At 46.0% G+C, this 19,695-nt stretch overlaps 1 protein-coding gene across 2 annotated transcripts in view; it reads right to left on the reverse strand.

The window, feature by feature from the left end:
- Positions 1-19,610, reverse strand: part of SUGP1 (SURP and G-patch domain containing 1) — a 36,790-nt gene extending 17,180 nt beyond the window's left edge. The window contains exons 1-7 of one of the 2 annotated variants that reach the window (XM_070519513.1): positions 19,479-19,533; positions 17,375-17,546; positions 13,323-13,385; positions 4,684-4,784; positions 3,528-3,728; positions 1,313-1,436; positions 878-978 (exon numbers count right to left, since the gene is read on the reverse strand). In XM_070519513.1, coding sequence (XP_070375614.1) covers positions 878-978; positions 1,313-1,436; positions 3,528-3,728; positions 4,684-4,784; positions 13,323-13,330 — 535 coding nt within the window. In that variant the 5' untranslated portion in view covers positions 13,331-13,385; positions 17,375-17,546; positions 19,479-19,533. Of the gene's footprint in view, positions 1-877; positions 979-1,312; positions 1,437-3,527; positions 3,729-4,683; positions 4,785-13,322; positions 13,386-17,374; positions 17,547-19,478 lie in introns of both variants that reach the window. The other variant, XM_044773126.2, reaches the window with a different exon arrangement.
- Between the last annotated feature and the right edge of the window lie 85 nt (positions 19,611-19,695).

Genomic DNA, 19,695 nt, shown 5'->3' on the forward strand with positions numbered 1-19,695 from the left:
CAAGCTGGGACACAGGAACAGAATGTGAGGCAAGGTCTAGGTCTGGGCTAGAGGGGAGATGGGAGTCCCCACTTCAGTCTTTCTGGCAGGTGCTGCCCCCCAGGTTACATGGGGGATAGGCCTGGCCCTCCTCTCCAGGGGAGGAGGTCAGGATGAAGGGCCACAGGCAAGAGACACAATGAAGCGACCCATGTTCAGAGGGCTCATGGTCAGGGGCCCATCTTCAGGGGGCCCACGTTCAGAGAGCTCACATTCAGGAGCCCATGTTCAGAGGGTCCATGCTCAGAGGCCCATCTTCAGGGGCCCATCTTCAGAGGGGTCATGTTCAGGGGCCCATGTTCAGAGGGCCCATGTTCAGCCTAAACATCTATTTCCTTCCTACCCCTCCACTACTCCTGCACCTGGCTGGGATTTTACATCCTCAGAGCTGGAGAACAGCTAGCATCCCCTCTCCCCACATTCATCCCACCAGGATCTCATCAGTTGATTGTTTCTGTCCTCTAGGCTCCCCTCCCTGAGTGTTACGCACTATGTTTGTCTCTAGGTGTCTTCAGTGCCCGGCATGCAGCTGGTGTTCAACACTTGTTAAAATGACCATGAACCAAAAGGCAAGCATTCCAACCCTCTGCCCCCTTTACACACACAGGGCTGAGTTCCTGGACACAGCCTTGACCTTGGCCCTCAGACTTGCCCACTCCTCAGAGCACTGAAGAGGAGGGTGATGCAGGCCCCAGTTTGACCCCAGCTACCTTGGAGGCACAGACCTCGGCCGTTGGCACCACCTCACACCATGGCGGCCTCCAGGAATGCCAATTCCACATGGGGCATGGTTTGTCCACATGCCTCCCCAAACCTACCACCCTCTCCACCCACCTACCTTTCTGAGAAGCTGCCTGCGACTTCTGCGCTTCCTTTCTTATCTCAGCCACCTTCTTTCTGTAGTAGAGGAATTCCCTGCTATTCTTATCATGCAAAAACCTAGAGGGGAGTTTTGCAAATAAGAGAGAGAGGAAGATGAGTGACAAGGACATGTGGACCCATGCAGTTTCTGAAGACGTGCTGAGCAAAAGCAAGCTGACAAGCAGAGATGCCTTGTCAGGGCCCAAAAGTAAGTCTCTGCGCCACTTGAGAGCCTCTTGCAACCTCTGGTGTAAATTAGAAAGCGCATGGAACAGCATCTGGCCCACGCAAGCAAGCACCCAGCCCCGGCCAGCCTCAGTTGCTACCAGGGTTTTACTAAGAACATCTGCACATACTACCGTGTGGTAAGAATATTAAGTAGCAGTGGCCTTACCCTCCCAGAAATACTTACGAAAATGCCGGATTATCCTTGTAGTTCTCCATAGCTACTTTTTCTAACTCGGGGCCTCCTTCTGCCACAAAGCGGGCCAATTTCTCTATCACTTTCCGAGTCTCGGCTCCCTCTGGGGGTGAAACTTTAAGGAGGCTGTCAGTACTGGGGTTCAACTCACACACCCCACAGTCAACAGGCACACTCTCTCTATGGACCACAACGACAGAGGGGTGGGGGGAGAAGAGGGTGAAATGCAGGAGGTTGTCGGGCGTCCCGGGTCCATGCACACAGCACCGTGACGAGGGGGAGTCAGTCTAAACAGTCTTTGCGAGACACACTGGGCGAGAGAGAAGTGTTTGTGCCTCTCAGAGGTTGAGCCGGTCCCCAGGCTGGGGGGTGACACGTCGGAAAACATAGTCAGCCTCCCCCATTTTTTGGAATGCTTGATTCTTTTCTTTATTTACCAGTGTTCAGTATAATAAATTGGTTCCCTTTCATCCTTCAGAGATGACAAATTCTTTTTTAAAATATCATTACAAACTCTGATTTAAACACATCGGGTGGGTTTCAATCCATTGCAATTAATGTCATCACAGAAGCTCAATCGTCCCCTCTGGTGGCCGGTGGAGCCTCTTCAAGCTGGCTCCTGAGGCTTTTGGGCATGACCCCAGGTGTCTCTGACGGCCTCCTCGCTATCTGCTGGGACAGGGCGCTCCAGGATCATCTCATACACTTCCTGCCCAGGCCTAGAGCCAGCCATTTCTCCAAGAAGTCCTGGTTTCCGTGAGTAAGTGTTTCCAGACCACCATCTGGGCGCTAGGGATGCTCACTGCAACAGGCTTAATCATTATCTCGGGGCCTTTTCAGTGAATAGAGCTATAAAGATATATTTTTGTATTTGTATTAGCCTCTGCTTTGAGCCACATGGAACTTGCTTTTGTATTTATCACTGGCCTGTTTCTGAGGCCATCTGTCAGCCACTATACAGCTCATGTCCCTTTTAGGAGAAGGAGAACTCCCAGGAGAAATTTCTCACTGTCAGTCAGTGCCTAGGAACGTTTGCTCCTCTTGGCAACAGGACTAGACACTGAGCCTACAGCCAATCTTATTTCCCTGATTGCTTGGGCTGCCAGGAAGCTGAGGGTGGGGGATATTGCCTGAGGAGACCCTCAAGAGGTCCCAGGGACATTCTGTGCCCACCTTTCCCTCTATCCTTGCCCTCCTCCCGTGAGCCTGGCGATGACCCTGACCTGGGCTCTGTTTACAAGCACAGGTACTTTTCTGAGGCCACATCAACAGCAGGCCATAACAGGCCTCAAGAGCCTTGAGACACCTGCTGCCCCTCGTAAAGAGGCGATTCCCAGCAGGGTACTCTCAGAGCCGCCAGGGCACCTCTCTGAGGAGACACCACCTTCCTTGGCTCTGTTGTGACTAATACTCCAAGGTTCCAAGTTGACTACTGGTCTGCTCATAGGCACGGCCTGACGGCAGCACCCTCATAAACAGCAAGGGGTCTAGAGGCTGTCATGGTAGGATAATATGGTCATCTCAGCCTATCCTCATTGTCAAGGTGACATGACCATGCCAGCCAGCCTGGAGTAGAAGTGGTTCAGGCCCAGGACTCCACAAGGCTCAGATGGCACCGAGGCCTTGTTATAAATGTGGATGGGGCTAGAAGCACTAGGAATGCTGCCACTACCACCTTATGCCTTCCTACACCACGGGGCCTGTTCTAGCTCACCCAAGGCCAATGATCGTCCTTCCCTGGGCAGGAGCGTGCACCCTCCAACCTGCAGGCTCGTACCTCTGGCCCAAACTGGAGGAGACAGGTAACCTGCATTGAGGAGCAGCACCTCTGAGCCTCAGAGGGCTTGGAGGATGCCTGCCAGGCGGGGGAGTGGTAGAAGCTCCTCCTCTCATGTTGGACAAGGAGGCACAAGTGAATGCTCCCCCAAGAATAGCCCTGCCCTGGCTAGACATCAGTGCACAATGGGTCCCACAGCTCCCAGGATGAAGGCCACACTGCAGCCCCTCCATGTTTCCCTCCCACCCTCCCCACCCCTTCCTTCATCCCTCTCACCCCGGAGGGCCCTACCCTAGTCCCTTGGCTCAGCCTGGAGACCTGGTAGTTTCCCTGCCTGCAGTCCCAAGCACCCACACCCCTGGCCGTGCTTTCGTCTCTGACCATGACCCTGCCTGTGGAGCTGGAGGGGTGGTAGAGGAAGCACCCTACCTTTGATCTCCAGCCACTGCTCATAGTCCTCCTCCTCGTCCTCATCGGGAGACTGGAAGACGCTCGGGCGGCTGGCCACAGGCAGCTGCTTGGCATGCACATAGTTCTTCACCTGGCCTGGTGGGCTGCTGATGATGGGGGGCCTCTTCACGGTGCGGGGGAGCACACGAGGAGGGGCACTGGGCACGCTGGGCGGGGCATCTTGGCATGGAAGGAAGGATACCTGCGTTTGAGATCTGCAGCACACATTTCCCCATCTTCCTGCCTAACCCATATGCCCTGAGCACCGAGGGGCTGGGTCCCTGGCTTCCAGCACAATGCCTGGCAGGTGGTGGGTGCTCACAGATGAGGACATTGAGGCTCAGAGATGCATGACTTTTTGTGGTCACTCAGACCAGGGAGGACACGTTGGGGCTCTGTAGGCAGCAGCCAGCAGCTCTGGCCAGAGGTGCCCCTAACGCCTGCACCCGCAGCCCAGGGACACGCTAGCTCTTCTGGAGAAGACCTGAATCCCCACACCCTGCTTACAACCATTCCCTCTGTCAGTGGCAAGCTGAAGCCAACCTATTTGGGGCTTTTCAAACACAGTTCGTGACCTGAGACCCTGCAATGAAGGGCTCATACAGCCCGGGCTCCCTCTCTGTGGGCAAATTTGGCCTTGGGTTAACTTTTTCAGCTGTTCCCCAGAAAACCTGACAAAGGTCAACTGTTTCACCACGAACTTTCTCACAGTAAAAATGAGCTCTTATAGGAAAGTGCACAACCACACATATGTGTAGGTTCCCTGTGGGTGGTGATTCCTGCACCTGGCATGTGCCATGGGGCTCCTGTGGGGCAGGCGGCCCCCCAACTATATATGCGGGTCCCCGTTCCTCACACCTGGGGCATGCTTAGTCACGGCCCCTACTCCCCTCGAGTGAAACCTGGCTTATTTGTCTCCACTCTTACAGGGTGAGCACTTTGAGGGTGGGGTCTGTGCTTTCCCCCTGGCTGTTTAGGATGGGGAAGGGTAGAAAGAAGGCACTCAATGAATGTGAGATGAGAAGAACGAGTTTGAGGAGGGACCTGTCATTTCTGAGGTGCCCAGGGACCCCCACAGGGAGAGAGCTAACAGGTGAGCCCAAGCAGGAGACAGGAGGCGGGTGACTGCACTCACCTGTGCTGGTCTGTGCCTTCTGCAACTTCAGAAACTGCTGCAGGAAGCTGCCATCATTGGCAAACTTGTTGGAAATGGAAGAGTTGTGTGCATTCGCAAGCCTAGACCCGAGACAGGATACAGAGGGTGAGCCTCGGGCGGAGGGGGGCACGCCTCACCTATCCCAGCCCCACACCCACCCCAGCGTTCTTGCCTAGTAGCACCCAAAACCAGCCCACCAACATGTCTGGGGACTACTAAGTGCACAAAGCAGCCTTCAGAGTAGTAACTTGAGAACAATTTTGTTCTAGTCAAAGCAATACTACATGTATTGATGTTATCTCAACCCGAACATTGACTTTCCAGGTCCAAACGGCCTCCCCGACAAGATGGCTCAGAACCACCCACTCTCCTCCTGCAGAGGACCTGTCATACCTGGTGTTAACTAATTATCTGGGCTGTTACTGGCTCCCATATCTATCTTCCCAGCTAGACTTTAGAGTTCTCCAAGGCAGGGCCTCTGTCTGTCTGTCCGTGTGTGTGACTGTGGCTCCAGGCCTGGGTCAGCCAGCACTTCTGTGGGTATCACACATGCACAGGAAAACGCCCAAAGCAATCTCTTGGTGGGAGAATTACAGAGGAATTTTATTTATTATTTTTACTTTCTTTTCTTTTTTTAACGAGTTTTACTTTAAAAATTTTTTTTAAAATCTATTTTTAACAAATCAGCACAAAAGCAAACCTAGGGCCTACATGTTTAATTCAAATTCATTTGTCCCTTTCATAGAAGTAATAGAGGCTCATTATGAGCAAATGAGAATGTAGAAAAATAGAAATATAGAAAGCAAAGGGAAAACCCCCCAAAAATCTGCTCATCTCACAATAGCCACTTTTTTTTTTAAAAGATTGGCACCTGAGCTAAGAACTGTTGCCAATCTTTTTTTTTTCTTTTCTGCTTTTTCTCCCCAAATCCCCCCACTAGATAGTTGTATATATTTTTTGTTGTGGGTCCTTCTAGCTGTGGCATGTGGGACGCCACCTCAGCGTGGCCTGACAAGCGGTGCCATGTCCGCGCCCAGGATCCAAACCAGCAAAACCCTGGGCCGCCGAAGCAGAGCACACGAACTTAACCACTCGGCCACAGGGCTGGCCCCGTCAATAGCCACTATTAATACCTTGGTATATTTCTTTGATTTGCCCCCTAAATTAGAAATGGAAGAAAATAAGGCTGTGATCATACTATATATCTCGCTTCTCCCATAGCATCCTGCCCCAACCTCAGAAATTCCTTGTACATACTCCTTCTCAAGGCTGCACAACATTCTACCGCACAGACACGCTCAATAACCAGTAAAAGCTCAGGGAGCCCACAGGTCCTGCCTTCTTCCTTTAAAATTAAGTTTTATCCTCCTAGAAATGTGTTCTAATGAATTAAAAATGGAAACAACCCAAGTGGTCAACAAGGCGTACTGGTTAAATAAATTATGAGAAGTCCAGAGGACAGATGAGGTGGCCCTAAAAAGTTAACATTTGAGAGAGAAAACAATCAAGTACAACGATAAATGAAAAACAAAAAGGCAGGATATAAAACAATACCTACAATGTGGTCCTACTTATGACAAAATATATTTGAATTAAAAATTGTTAGAAAAAAACATGAAAATGCACCCAGCACTTGTCTCTCAGTTGCAGGGTTATAATTAATTTTGGTTTTTCCTCATTTTCTTCTCTATTTCCCGGATTTTCTATCACATATATGAATTATCTTTATTTATTTATTTATTTTTTAGGAAGATTAGTCCTGAGCTAACATTTGCCAATCTCCTCTTTTTGCTGAGGAAGACTGGCCCTGAGTTCACATCCACATCCATCTCCCTCTACTTTATATGTGGGATGCCTACCACAGCATGGGTTGCCATATGGTGCCATGTCCGCACCCGGGATCTGAACCGGCGAACTGGGCCACCGAAGCGGAATATATGCCCTTAACCACTGCGCCACCAGGCTGGCCCCTGAATTATCTTTAATGTTAAAAAAAAAGTCAGTAAAAGTTATTTTATATGAAAGAGAAGGTTCTGCTGATAACTAGCCTTGGCATTAAACAAGCAGGGCCTTCTAGTGACCCTGATCCTGTTCTCACACTGTGTGCACCTCCCTCAGGAGGGACGAGAAGAAGGTGGGCACGATGAAAGATAAGAAAATACCTCGAAGCAGCAGCAAGTCAGCAAATGAATCCCACTTGAAAACCACCCATAGTAGGAGATACTAGGCAGCTGTTAAAAATGCTGGCTCTTGCTCAACAACAAAAAAACCAACAATCCAATTAGAAAATGGGCAAAAGATCTGAACAGAGATTTCTCCAAAGAAGAAATACAGATGGCCAACAGGCATATGAAAAGATGCTCAACATCATTAGCTTTCAGGGAAATGCAAATCAAAACTACAATGAGGTATCACCTCACTCCGGTCAGAATGGCTGTAATTAACAAGACAGGAAACAACAAATGTTGGAGAGGGTGTGGAGAGAAGGGAACCCTTGTTCACTGCTGGTGGCAGTGTAAACTGGTGCAGCCACTATGGAAAGAAGTTTGGAGTATCCTCAGAAAATTAAGGATAGATTTACCATATGATCCAGCTATTCCACTGCTGGGTATTTATCCAAAGAACTTGAAAACACAAAGGCATAAAGATACTTGCACCCCTATGTTCATTGCGGCATTATACACAATAGCCAAGACTTGGAAGCAACCTAGGTGCCCATCAAGGGATGAATGGATAAAGAAGATGTGGTATTTATACACGATGGACTACTACTCAGCCATAAGAAATGACGAAATACAGCCATTTGTGACAACATGGATGGACCTTGAGGGTATTATGCTGAGTGAAATAAGTCAGAGGGAGAAAGTCAAATACCATATGATCTCACTCATAAGTAGAAGATAAAAACGACAAAAAAACACACAAACACATAGCATTGGAGATTGGACTGGTGGTTACCATTGGGGAAGGGGGGTGGGGGGAGGGCAAAAGGGGTGATTAGGGTCACATGTGAGGGCATGCACTATAATTAGTGTTCGGGTGGTGAACATGATGTAATGTATCCAGAATTTGAAATATGATGTACATCCAAAAAAAAAATTAAAAAAAAAATGCTGGCTCTTGATGAACAGATAAATAAAATATGGTCCAGCCACACAACGGAGTATTATTCGGCCATAAAAAGGAAAGAAGTCCTGACACATGCTACAAAGCAATGAACCTCAAAAACATTATGTCCAACAAAAGAAGCCAGACACAAAAGGCCGCATATTACATGAAATATCTAGAATAGGTAAATCCATAGAGATAGAAAGTAGATTAGTGGTTGCCATGGGCTTGAAGATGGGGGATGGGGAGTGACTGCTCATGGGGGTGGGGTTTCTTTTCAGGGTGATGGAAATGTTTTGGAATCAGATAGTGGTGATAGTTGCATAGTTGCATGACACTGTGAATATGTTAAAAATCACTAAATTGTACAGTTAAAAGGTCAATTTTATGGCATGTGAATTATATCTCAATAAGAATAAATAAAACAAAGACTATGATGGTTCTAAAGAAGGAAAACTTTTCTTTTTTTTTTAAAGATTGGCACCTGAGCTAACAACTGTTGCCAATCTTCCTTCCTGGCCACCCCAGCCCCTCCCCCCACCCCTGCTTTTTCTCCCCTAATCCCCCCAATGCATAGTCGTATATCTTAGTTGTGGGTCATTCTAGTTGTGGCATGTGGGATGCTGCCTTAAGGTGGCCTGATGAGCGGTGCCATGTCCGCGCCCAGGATCCAAACTGGCAAAACCCTGGGCTGCCGAAATGGAGTGCACAAACTTAACCACTTGGCCACAGGGCCAGCCCCAGAAAGCTTTTCTTTTAAAAGGCGGGGTCGGGGGGGGGCGGGGGGGCGGGGCCGGCCCTGTGGCCGAGTGATTAAGTTTCCACGCTCCACTTCAGTGGACCAGGGTTTCGCCAGTTCAAATCCAGGGTGCAGACGTGGCACCACTCATCAAGCCATGCTGAGGCGGCATCCTACATGCCACAACTAGAAGGATCCACAACTAAAAATACACAACTATGTACCAGAGGGCTATGGGAGAAAAGGGAAAAATAGAATCTTTAAAAACAAACAAACAAAAAGACAAGAAATATTGTAAAAGGAAAAAAAAAAGTGGGGTGGGGCGGCCAGCCTGGTGGCGCAGTGGTTGAGTCCACATGTTCCACTTCAGTAGCCCAGGGTTCGCCAGTTCAGATCCCAGGTGCAGACATGGCACCGCCTGTCAAGCCATGCTGTGGCAGGCAGCCCACATATAAAGTAGAGGAAGATGGGCAAAGATGTTAGCTGAGGGCCAGTCTTCCTCAGCAAAAAGAGGAGGATTCGTAGCAAATGTTTGCTCAGGGCTAATAGACCTCAAAAAAAAAAAAAAGTAGGGGGAAAGCGGCACATGAAATTGATCACAACTTGGTGAAATAAAGCAAAGACAAACGAAAGGAATCTATCAAAATGCTTGTCTTAAAGCAACTTGAATGTTTCTTATTCAGCAAGAAATTCTAAATTTTGGTGTTCTATGCTTTTACAATGGGGAAAACAACCTTATTTCCAAAGCCACCTGTATTATGCATCCACCCATGTGATGTGCCCTTTCAGCTGTCTGATCCTGGTGTTGGGATGCAGCTGCCTCCTGCTTGGAAGCAATCCTATGTGGCCCTTCTCATCTTGGTCCAAGTTGTTCCCTAACCCCAGGGGCAAGAGCCCATGAGCCCACCCACTGAAAGATCACTCAACAACTAGTGCCCACATTCCTGAGAGCCCTGAAGGTGCCCGGCCCTGGGTTCCAGCAGGAATAAGGTCTAAGTCTGGCCCTCAAGGAGAAGCCACAGACTCTTAAAAAAGGTGAGAGCTGGAGTGACATCAGCATCATAGCAGAGTAAGCTCTCCTGGTGATCTCTCCCCTCCACAATACAACAAAAAAGACACTCATATTCCAACAGAGGACATCCACATAACACAAAAGACATCTGAGAGACCCCACACAGCCACATGTTGGAGGGTGGAGAGGCTGGAGCCCCCCTCAGAGGAGGTGGAACCAGGTAAGAGAAAACTTTCCTCCTTCTCCAAAAGACTGCAATCCAGGACTGCAAGTAGCCTCTGAGAGGGAAGGAAGAGGGGAGGGGGCACCCATTCACAGGAACATCAAAGATCCCTGAGGTCCCTTGCAACACAGGCCAAAGACCCCTATTGAGGTGAAAGCTATCGCAGGGGTGATTTCATCAAGCCAAGAACCCAGGAGAGCAGATAGCAAGAGCAGAGTGAGTAAGCCCACGAGAGCACGCAGAAGAAAGCACCCCTCTCCCCCACCTGCCCAGCACGAGCTCCAGCGCAGGGGATCCTGGTAAAATGCAGAGGGCTGAGAATATATGGGTTTTGAACCCCTACCCCGGAGTGATAGGTGGTAACAGCAAGCAATAATACCAGGATGTGGCAGAATAGAGCCACACCCTCTAGCAGTATCAAAATTTATATTAAATCTCCAGACCAGAGAGAAAATGACAAGTACCCAGAAATCAATCCTGAAGACACAGAAATATGTAATCTAAATGACAGAGAATTCAAAATAACTATCATCAAAAAACTCAACAAATTAAAAAAGAATGTAAAGAAACAATTCAATGAGTTCAGGAGCTACTTCACAAAAGAGATTGAAACTATAAAGAAGAACCAATCAGAAATATTAGAGATGAAAGACACAATGGATGAGATAAAACAAAATATGGATTCCCTGAATGCTCCAGCAGACATCAAGAAATACCCAACTCAATTAGGAAATGCAACATAAGAACTATAGGTATTACAGAGGGAGAAGAGAAAGAAAAGGGAGCAGAAAGCTTGTTCAAAGAAATAAGAGCAAAGAACTTCCCCAACCTGGGGAAGGAGATGGAAATCCATGTGAAAGAAGCTGCTGGATCTCCTACATATATCAATGTAAAAAGACCTACTGCAAGGCATATAGTAGCGAAATAGGCAAAAATGAATGACAAAGAAAAAATACTAAGGGCAGCAAGGGAGAAGAAAATAACCTACCAAGGAACCTCTATCAGGCTTTCAGCAAGTTCTCAGCTGAAAACTTACAGGCTAGGAGAGACTGGAGTGATATATTGAAATTTTTGAAGGACAAAAACTTTCAGCCAAGAATACTGTGTCCAGCGAAAATATCTGTCACATACGATGGAGAAATAAAAACTTCCCCAGATAAACAAAAGCTCAGGCAGTTTGTAGCCACAAGACTCACCCCCCTGCGACCCTCAAGAAATCCTCAAAAGCCCTCACAGCTGGAAAAGAAGAGGTCACAAAGCCCAGAGTAAGGAGATAAGTAGGCAAAGTCAGAAAATTGTAGCTATACATCAGAAGAGGTTAGCAAATACTCAAGTACAGCATTAAAAGTAAAGGGAAGGAAAACACCAAAAACAAAGATAATCTTGCCATTTTAACCACAAACTCACAACAGAAGATGGAATAAGATGTGACAAAAACAACATAGGAGGGGAAGAGGAAGGGGACTGAATTGGTTTAGTCTAAGGAAATAAGAGGCTGTCAGAAAATGGACTATCTTATCTACAACATTTTGCATACAAACCTCATGGTAACCACAAAACAAAAAAGCAGAACAGAGACACAAGTAATAAATAAGGAGAGAACTAAGAAACCCAACATAAAAAACTACATAACTATCATCACTAATCATCAGGGAAATGCAAATCAAAACTACACTAAGATATCACCTTACACTCGTTAGATTGGCAAAAATATCCAAAACCAAGAGTGACAAATATTGGAGAGGTTGTGGAGAAAAAGGAACCCTCATGCACTGTTGGTGGGAATGCAAACTAGTGCAGCCACTATGGAAAACAGTATGGAGATTTCTCAAAAAGTTAAAAATAGAAATACCCTATGACCCAGCCATCCCACTACTGGGTATCTATCCTAAGAACCTGAAATCAGCAATCCCAAGAGTCCCATGCACCCCTATGTTCATCGCAGCATTATTTACAATAGCCAAGACATGGAACCAACCTAAATGCCCAGAAACTGATGATTGGATAAAGAAGATATGGTATATATACACAATGGAATACTACTCAGCCATAAAAAAGGAAAAAATTGTTCCATTCACATCAACATGGATGGACCTTGAGGGTATTATGTTAAGTGAAATAAGCCAGAGAGAGAAAGATGAACTCTATATGACTCCACTTATAGGTGGAAGTTAACATATAGACAAGGAGAATTGATGGGTGGTTACCAGGGGAAAGGGGGGGTGGGGGGAGGGCACAAAGGGTGAAGTGGTGTACCCACAACATGACTAACAATAATGTACAACTGAAATCTCACAAGGTTGTAATCTATCATAATCTTAATTAAAAAAAAAAAAAAACACTACATAACTGGGGCTGGCCCAGTGGCACAGCAGTTAAGTTCGCACATTCCACTTCTTGGTGGCCCAGGGTTCGCCAGTTCAGATCCCAGGTGAGGACATGGCACCACTTGGCAAAAGTCATGCTGTGGTAGGCGTCCCATACATAAATTAGAGGAAGATAGGCATGGATGTTAGCTCAGGGCTAGTCTTCCTCAGCAAAAAGAGGAGGATTGGCAGCAGTTAGCTCAGGGCTAATCTTCCTCAAAAAAAAAAAAAAAAAAAAAACTACATAACTCAATTAGTAGACCGAAATATATGGGACAAGAAACAAAGGAAATGCAGGAGAACTGGAAAACAAGTGATAAAATGACAGCACTAAGCCATCATATGTCAATAATCACCCTAAATGTAAATTGATTGAATTCTTCAATAAAAAGACACAGACTGGCAAGATGGATTAAAGAACAAGACACAACAATATGCTGCCTCCAGGAAACATATCTCAGCTCCAAGACAAACACAGGCTCAGAGTGAAGGGATGGGAGATGACACTCCAAGCTAATGGCAAACAAAAGAAAGCATGTGTTGCAATACTTCTATCAGACAAAGTAGACTTCAAGATAAGACAGGTAAAGAGAGACAAGGGGAGCAGTATATAATGATCAAAGGGACACTCCATCAAGAAGACATAACACTTATAAATATCTATGCACCCAACATAGGAGAACCAAAGTACATAAAGCAACTATTAACAAACCTAAAAGGAGATATTAATAATAACATAACAATAGTAGGGGACCTCAACACTCCACTCACATCAATGGATAGATCATTCAGACAGAAGGTCAAAACAAGAAACAGTGGAATTAAACAAAAAGCTAGACTAGTTGGACTTAATAGACATATATAGAACACTCCATCCAAAAACAGCAAAATACATGTTCTTCTCAAGTGTACACAGAACATTCTCAAGGATAGACCACATGTTGGGAAACAAGGCAAGCCTCAATAAATTTAAGAAGATTGAAATAATAACAAGCATCTTTTCTGATCACAATGCTATGAAGCTGGAAATTAATTACAAGAAAAAAGCTGAGAATGGGACAAAGATGTGGAGATAAACAACATGCTATTGCACAAGCAATTGATCATTGAAGAAATTAAAGGAGAAATCAAAAATATATGGAGACAAATGAAAACGAAAACATACCATACCAAGTCATACGGGATGCAGCAAAAGCAGTCCTAAGAGGGAAATTCACTGCAGTACAGGCTCACCTTAACAAACAAGAAAAATCCCAAATGAGCAATCTCAAACTACACCTAATTGAATTAGAAAAAGAAGAACAAACAAAGCCAAAAGTCAGCAGAGGGAGAAAAATAATAAAAATCAGAGCAGAAACAAATGCAATTGAAACAAAAAAGGCAGTAGAAAGGATCAATGAAACAAAGAGCTGGTTCTTTGAGAAGAAAAACAAAATTGACAACCCCTAGACAGGCTTACAAAGAAAAAACAAGAGAGAGCTCGGAGAAATAACAACGGATACCACAGAAATACAAAGGAATATAACAGAATACTATGAAAAGCTATATGCCAACAAAATGGACAATCTAGAAGAAATGGATAAATTCTTAGACTCTTCTAACCTCCCAAAGCTGAATCAAGAATAGATAATCTGAACAGATCAATCACAAGTAAAGAGAGTGAAACAGTAATCAAAAGCATCCCCCAAAAGAAAAGCCCAGGACCAGATGGTTTCCTTGGAGAATTCTACCAAGCTTTCAGAGAGGATTTAATACCTATCCTTCTCAAGCTATTCGAAAAAATCAGGGAAGATGGAATGCTTCCTAACACATTCTACAAAGCCAACATCACTGTGATACCAAAGCCTGACAAGGACAACACAAAAAAGGGAAACTACATGCCAATATCACTGAGGAACATAGATGCAAAAATCCTCAACAAAATAATGGCAACCTGAATACAGCAATACATCAAAAAGATCATACACCATGATCAAGAGAGATTTATACCCGGGATACAGGGATGGTTCAACATCCACAAATCAATCAATATGACACACCACATTAACAAAATGAGAAATAAAAACCACACAATCATCTCAATAGATGCAGAGAAAGCATTTGACAAGATCCAATAGCCATTTACGATAAAAACTCTTAACAAAATGGGGATAGAAGGAAATTACCTCAATATAATAAAGGCCACATATGACAAACCCACAGCCAACATCATACTCAATGGGCAAAAACCTAACGCCATCCCTCTGAGAAGAGGAACAAGACAAGCATGCCCACTCTCACCACTGCTATTCAACACAGTACTATAGGTTTTGTCCAGAGCAATTAGGCAAGAGAAAGGAATAAAAAGAATCCAAATAGGGAGGGAAGAAGTGAAACTCCCGCTGTTTGCGAATGACATGATCTCATATATAGAAAACCCTAAAGAATCCATCAGAAAATTATTAGAAATAATCAACAACCACTGTAAAGTTGCAGGGTACAGAATCAACTTACAAAAATCAGTTGCACTTCTATATCCTAATAACAAACTTACAGAAAGAGAACTCAAGAAAACAATTCCACTTACAATCACAACAAAAAGAATAAAACATCTAGGAACAAATTTAACCAAGGAGGCAAAGGACCTATACACTGAAAATTATAAGATGTTATTGAAAGAAATAGATGATGACATAAAGAAATGGAAAGAGATTCCATGTACATGGATCAGAAGAATAATCATAGTTAAAATGTCCACACTACCCAAAACAATCTACAGATTTAATGCAAGCTCAATCAGAATCCCAATGAAATTCTTCACGGAAATAGAACAAAGAATCCTACAATTCATATGGGGCAACCAAAGACCTCAAACTGCTAAAGCAATCCTGAGAAAAAAGAGCAAAGCTGGAGGCATCACAATCCCTGACTTCAAAATGTACTACAAAGCCATAGTGATCAAAACAGCATGGTACAAAAACAGGCACAAAGATCAATGGAATAGAACTGAAAGCCCAGAAATAAAACCACACATCTATGGACAGGTAATCTTCGACAAAGGTGCCAAGAACATACGATGGAGAAAAGACAGTCTCTTCAATAAACGGTGTTGGGAAATCTGGACAACTACTTGCAAAAGAATGAAAGTAGACCATTATCTCATGCCATATACAAAAATAAGCTCAAAATAGATCAAAGACTTGAAGGTAAGCCCTGAAACCATAAACTCCTGGAAAATAAGACAGGTAGGACACTCTTTGACATTGAACTTAAAAGGATCTTTTCGAATACCATGTCTTCTCAGACAAGGGAAACAAAAGGAAAAATAAACAAGTGGGACTTCATCAGACTAAAGAGTTTCTGCAAGGCAAAAGAAACCAGGATCAAAACAAAAAGACAACCCACCAATTGGGAGAAAATATTTGTAAAGCATATATCTGACAAGGGGTTAATCTCCATAATATATAAGGAACTCACACAACTGAACAACAAAAAAACAAACAGCCCATTCAAAAATGGGCAGAGGTTGGGGGCTGGCCCTGTGGCCAAGTGGTTAAGTTCGCGTGGGTGTGGACATGGCATCGCTCATCAGTCCATGCTGTGGCGGCATCCCATATGCCACAACTAAGAATATACAACGATGTACCGGGAGGCTTTGGGGAGAAAAAGGAAAAAATAAAATCTTAAAAAAAAAAAAAAAAAAGGGCACAGGATATGAACAGATGACATTCTTCCAAAGAAGATATACAGATGGCCATTAAGCACATGAAAAGATGTTCAACGTCACTAATCGTCAAGGAAATGCAAATCAAAACTACACTAAGATACCACCTTACACATGTTAAAATGGGTATAATCACTAAGACTAAAAATAAATGTTGGAGAGGGTGTGGAGAGAAGGGAACCCTCATACACTGCTGGTGGGAATGCAACCTGGTGCAGCCACTATGGAAAACACTATGGAGATTCCTCAAAAAACGAAAAATAGAAATACCATATCACCCAGCTATCCCACTACTGGCTATCTACCCAAACAACTTGAAATCAACAGTCCAAAGTAACATATGTACCCCTATGTTCATTGCAGCACTATTCACAACAGCCAAGACATGGAACAATCCAAGTGCCCATCACTGATGACTAGATAAAGATGTGCTGTATATAAATATAATGGAATACTATTCAGCCATAAAAAAAAAAGACAAAATCATCCCATTTGCAACAACATGGCTGGACCCAGAGGGTATTATGTTAAGTGAAATAAGCTAGACTGAGAAGGACAAACACCAGATGTTTACACTCATATGTGGAATATAAACAAACACATGGACAAAGAAAACAGTTCAGTGGTTACCAAGGGAAAGGTGGTGGGGGGTGGGCACAGGGGGTGAAGGGGAGCACTTATGTGGTGACAGACAAGAAATAATGTACTACTGAAATTTTACAACAAGGTAAACTATTATGAACTCAATTTAAAAAAAAAAAATGAGAGCTACGACAGAGCTTTGTGAAGGGTTAACATTCCACACTTCAGACAGCAAAGGAAGGGGCCCGCCTCTTTGATTGTCAATCTCCAGCCTGAAATTCTTGGATCCTGTCACCCTGATCACATCACCAATGCTCAAAACTTGTGGGTCCCTCAGCATTTCTCAGGACAGGCAGAAGGAAACCCTGCCTGAGCCACCTCCTGCCTATCTCTGGAACAGTCCATTTGGAGCAGCAGCTCAGGTTGCCTGACACATGAGGGCTCTCTCCCTTTCCTGCCCTCTGCCTAGCAGGCCTTTCCCTGCTTCCTCAACGGGCTGGCTCTGCCTGGCCTTCAGAATGTAGAGCCTCTTCTGCACCCCTTCGGTGGACGCTGCATCTGGGAACACACTGCTTTCTATTATCACCAGCAGTTCTAGGAGTAGAACTGGCACCCCTTTGCTAGGAGACCATGAACAAGTCAGAGTAAAGGCAAAAACAGAGTCTAGGTTTTTGCTCCATGCTACACCCCAGCCCCTGGCCCACAGCTGGTCAGCAGTAAATAACTGCTGGGTGAAGGAGTTGGTATGCCATCTTCTGGGCTCCCACACACCCCTTGTTTGTCTCCTGCCACACTAAGCCTCCTGAAAGAGAGCACCTGTGTCACTCCTTGCATTACCAGGCTGTGGCTGGGTGAAGGTAGCCCCTGACTGCTCTCAAAGCAGAACTCTCTGCTGGTGACCAACTAAGACCTCAGTCTGGCCTCAGGGGGCACTTACTCGCCAGGATGCGGGGGCTGAGGACCGGCCACCTGATTCTGCTTGGCTTTCTGTTCCATCTTGGCTTCAATTTCCCGTTTCTTCTGAGCAATGAGCTCTTCCTGATGAAGGATGTTCATGTTCATTTTTCCAGACTTGGGAGGAGCAACCCCAAACCACCGGTTAGCCTTTCCTGCAGAGGGAAAAGAAACACATCTGAAATCACTTTTGCTCCACAGACGTGCCCTGCAGCAACTGACATTCAGATTGACATTCATACGTCTTTCCATTCATTTATTCAGCAAACATGTACTGAACTATGTATCAGGTGCTGTACTAGGTGCCAAACGAGAGATGGGGCCTCTGCCCACATGGGACTCATCTCTGGCTGGGGAGACAATAGATTTGTTAACAAAAATGTAGCTGTAAAATTGTGGTAAGAGCTCTTTGCTGCAAACCAAAAGGGGCAAGAAAAAATAGTAGCAGAACACCAATACAGCTAGGGCAGCCGGAAAATAACTGTTAGAAGAGGGCACTTTTAAGCTAAAACCAGAAAGACAAAGAACCAGCCTCATGAAAAGCCACATGGGGAACGATCTGGGCAGAGTAAGGAGCAGATGCAAAAATCCAAGGCTAGAAGAAGCCTGGTGCATCCAAGGACCAGCAAGGGTTCAGTGTGTCCAGAGTAGACCATTCCAGGGATGGGCATATGGGGGGCAAGATAGGGAATCTGGGTTCTACTTTAAGAGCTTCAGAAAACGACAAGGAAGTATCAAGCTAACAAGACTCAATTGGTATTTTTATTTTTAAGATACTGGGTACTGATTTGAGAGAGTGCATAGGCAGTAAGGAGACCAGTGAGGAGGCTTGCTGGCTCCAAGCAAAAGACAATGGTGTCTTCAGACGAGGGTGGTAGCTGTGGAGTTGGAGAAGACATCCTGAAGGTTCCCAGTGGGAAGTGGGCTAAAATCAAAATTCTGAAAGTTGATTTCCAAGGCCCTGCCAGAGATGGCTCCCCTCCCCACTTCCATTTCACCCTTGACTTTTTTTTTTTTCCAGAAGATTAGCCCTTGAGCTAACTTCTGCCACCAATCCTCTTTTTGCTGAGGAAGACTGCCCTGAGCTAACATCTGTGCCCATCTTCCTCTACTTTATATGTGGGACACCTGCCACAGATGGCTTGACAAGTGGTGCCATGTCCACACCCAGGATTCAAACCAGCGAACCCTGGGCCGCCAAAGCAGAACGTGCGAACTTAACCATTGTGCCACCCGGCCAGCCCCTTATTCTTGACATTTTTCAAAACAAGGCCATCCCAGCCCAAAGCCTTTGTACGTGCTGTACCCAACTCTGTGTGGAAAGCTCTGCCCTCCAGGCCTTCCCATACCTGGCATCTTCTTATCCCAAATGTCTCCTGTTCAAAAAGGCCTTCCTTGATCACCCAGTATCAGCAGACTCTACCTCTACTCTCTCACATCATTAAACTCCTCTCTCTCTAAATATTTCTTCTTTGGTGCATTGTCTGACACCCTAGTAGAAAACAACCTTCAGGAAGGCAGGGCACCGTTTTGATTACCACTGCATCCCCAGCGCCCAGCACAGTGCCTGGCACACAGTGACTATTTGCTGAATGGGTGAATGCATCCCAGCCTAGGGGGCTAGGGCTGGGAGAGAGGGAAGGGTAAGGCTTGTGGTAAAGCGAGGCCTCGAAAGACCCAGGACGGTGTGTACAGGAAGTCCGAGAGCATTTTGGAAAAGCAGCTTTTCCAGAAAGCGGGAGACTGGCCAGACAGCACCTGCTACGGAGAGAGGAGGACGCGGGACAGCCCAAGGTTGCCGCCGTTTCGGGGAGCGGAGCGCTCAGAGCAGCCCTCAAGGTGGTTATTTGGGAAAGCTGGCGCAGGGCAGACCCGGGCGACCTCAGCAAACCAGGCGGCGAGGTGGGGGGCTAGCAACTGGGTCTGGGGTCTCGGGAGACGGGGGAGGTGCAAAAGCCACCACTTCGAACGTCCCAGAGGCTTAGATGAGGGGCCGGCGGTTACGGCAGGCTCGACAGGAAGGAGAAGTGGCGACGCGGAGCCCGGAGGACCCAAGCCAGCACTTGAGGGGAGGCGGGGTCTGTTACCTGCAACATCCCGGTTGTCCATCTTGAGACTCATCCAATCCCACAATGCTCCGGCGCCACCGGGAGGGGGGGTGGGGCTGTTATACTGCGCATGCCCTGATGGGAGATGTAGTCCGCGTCGGCCAGCGACGCCCTGACACTACGTGGACATCGGGGGTCTTCACCCCGAGGAACGCAAACCTCGACCTATCAGCAATGTTGGATATCAGTCCCGCAG

The sequence above is a fragment of the Equus asinus genome, chromosome 10, assembly GCF_041296235.1.
Source record: "Equus asinus isolate D_3611 breed Donkey chromosome 10, EquAss-T2T_v2, whole genome shotgun sequence".
Classification (NCBI taxonomy): Eukaryota; Metazoa; Chordata; class Mammalia; order Perissodactyla; family Equidae; genus Equus; species Equus asinus.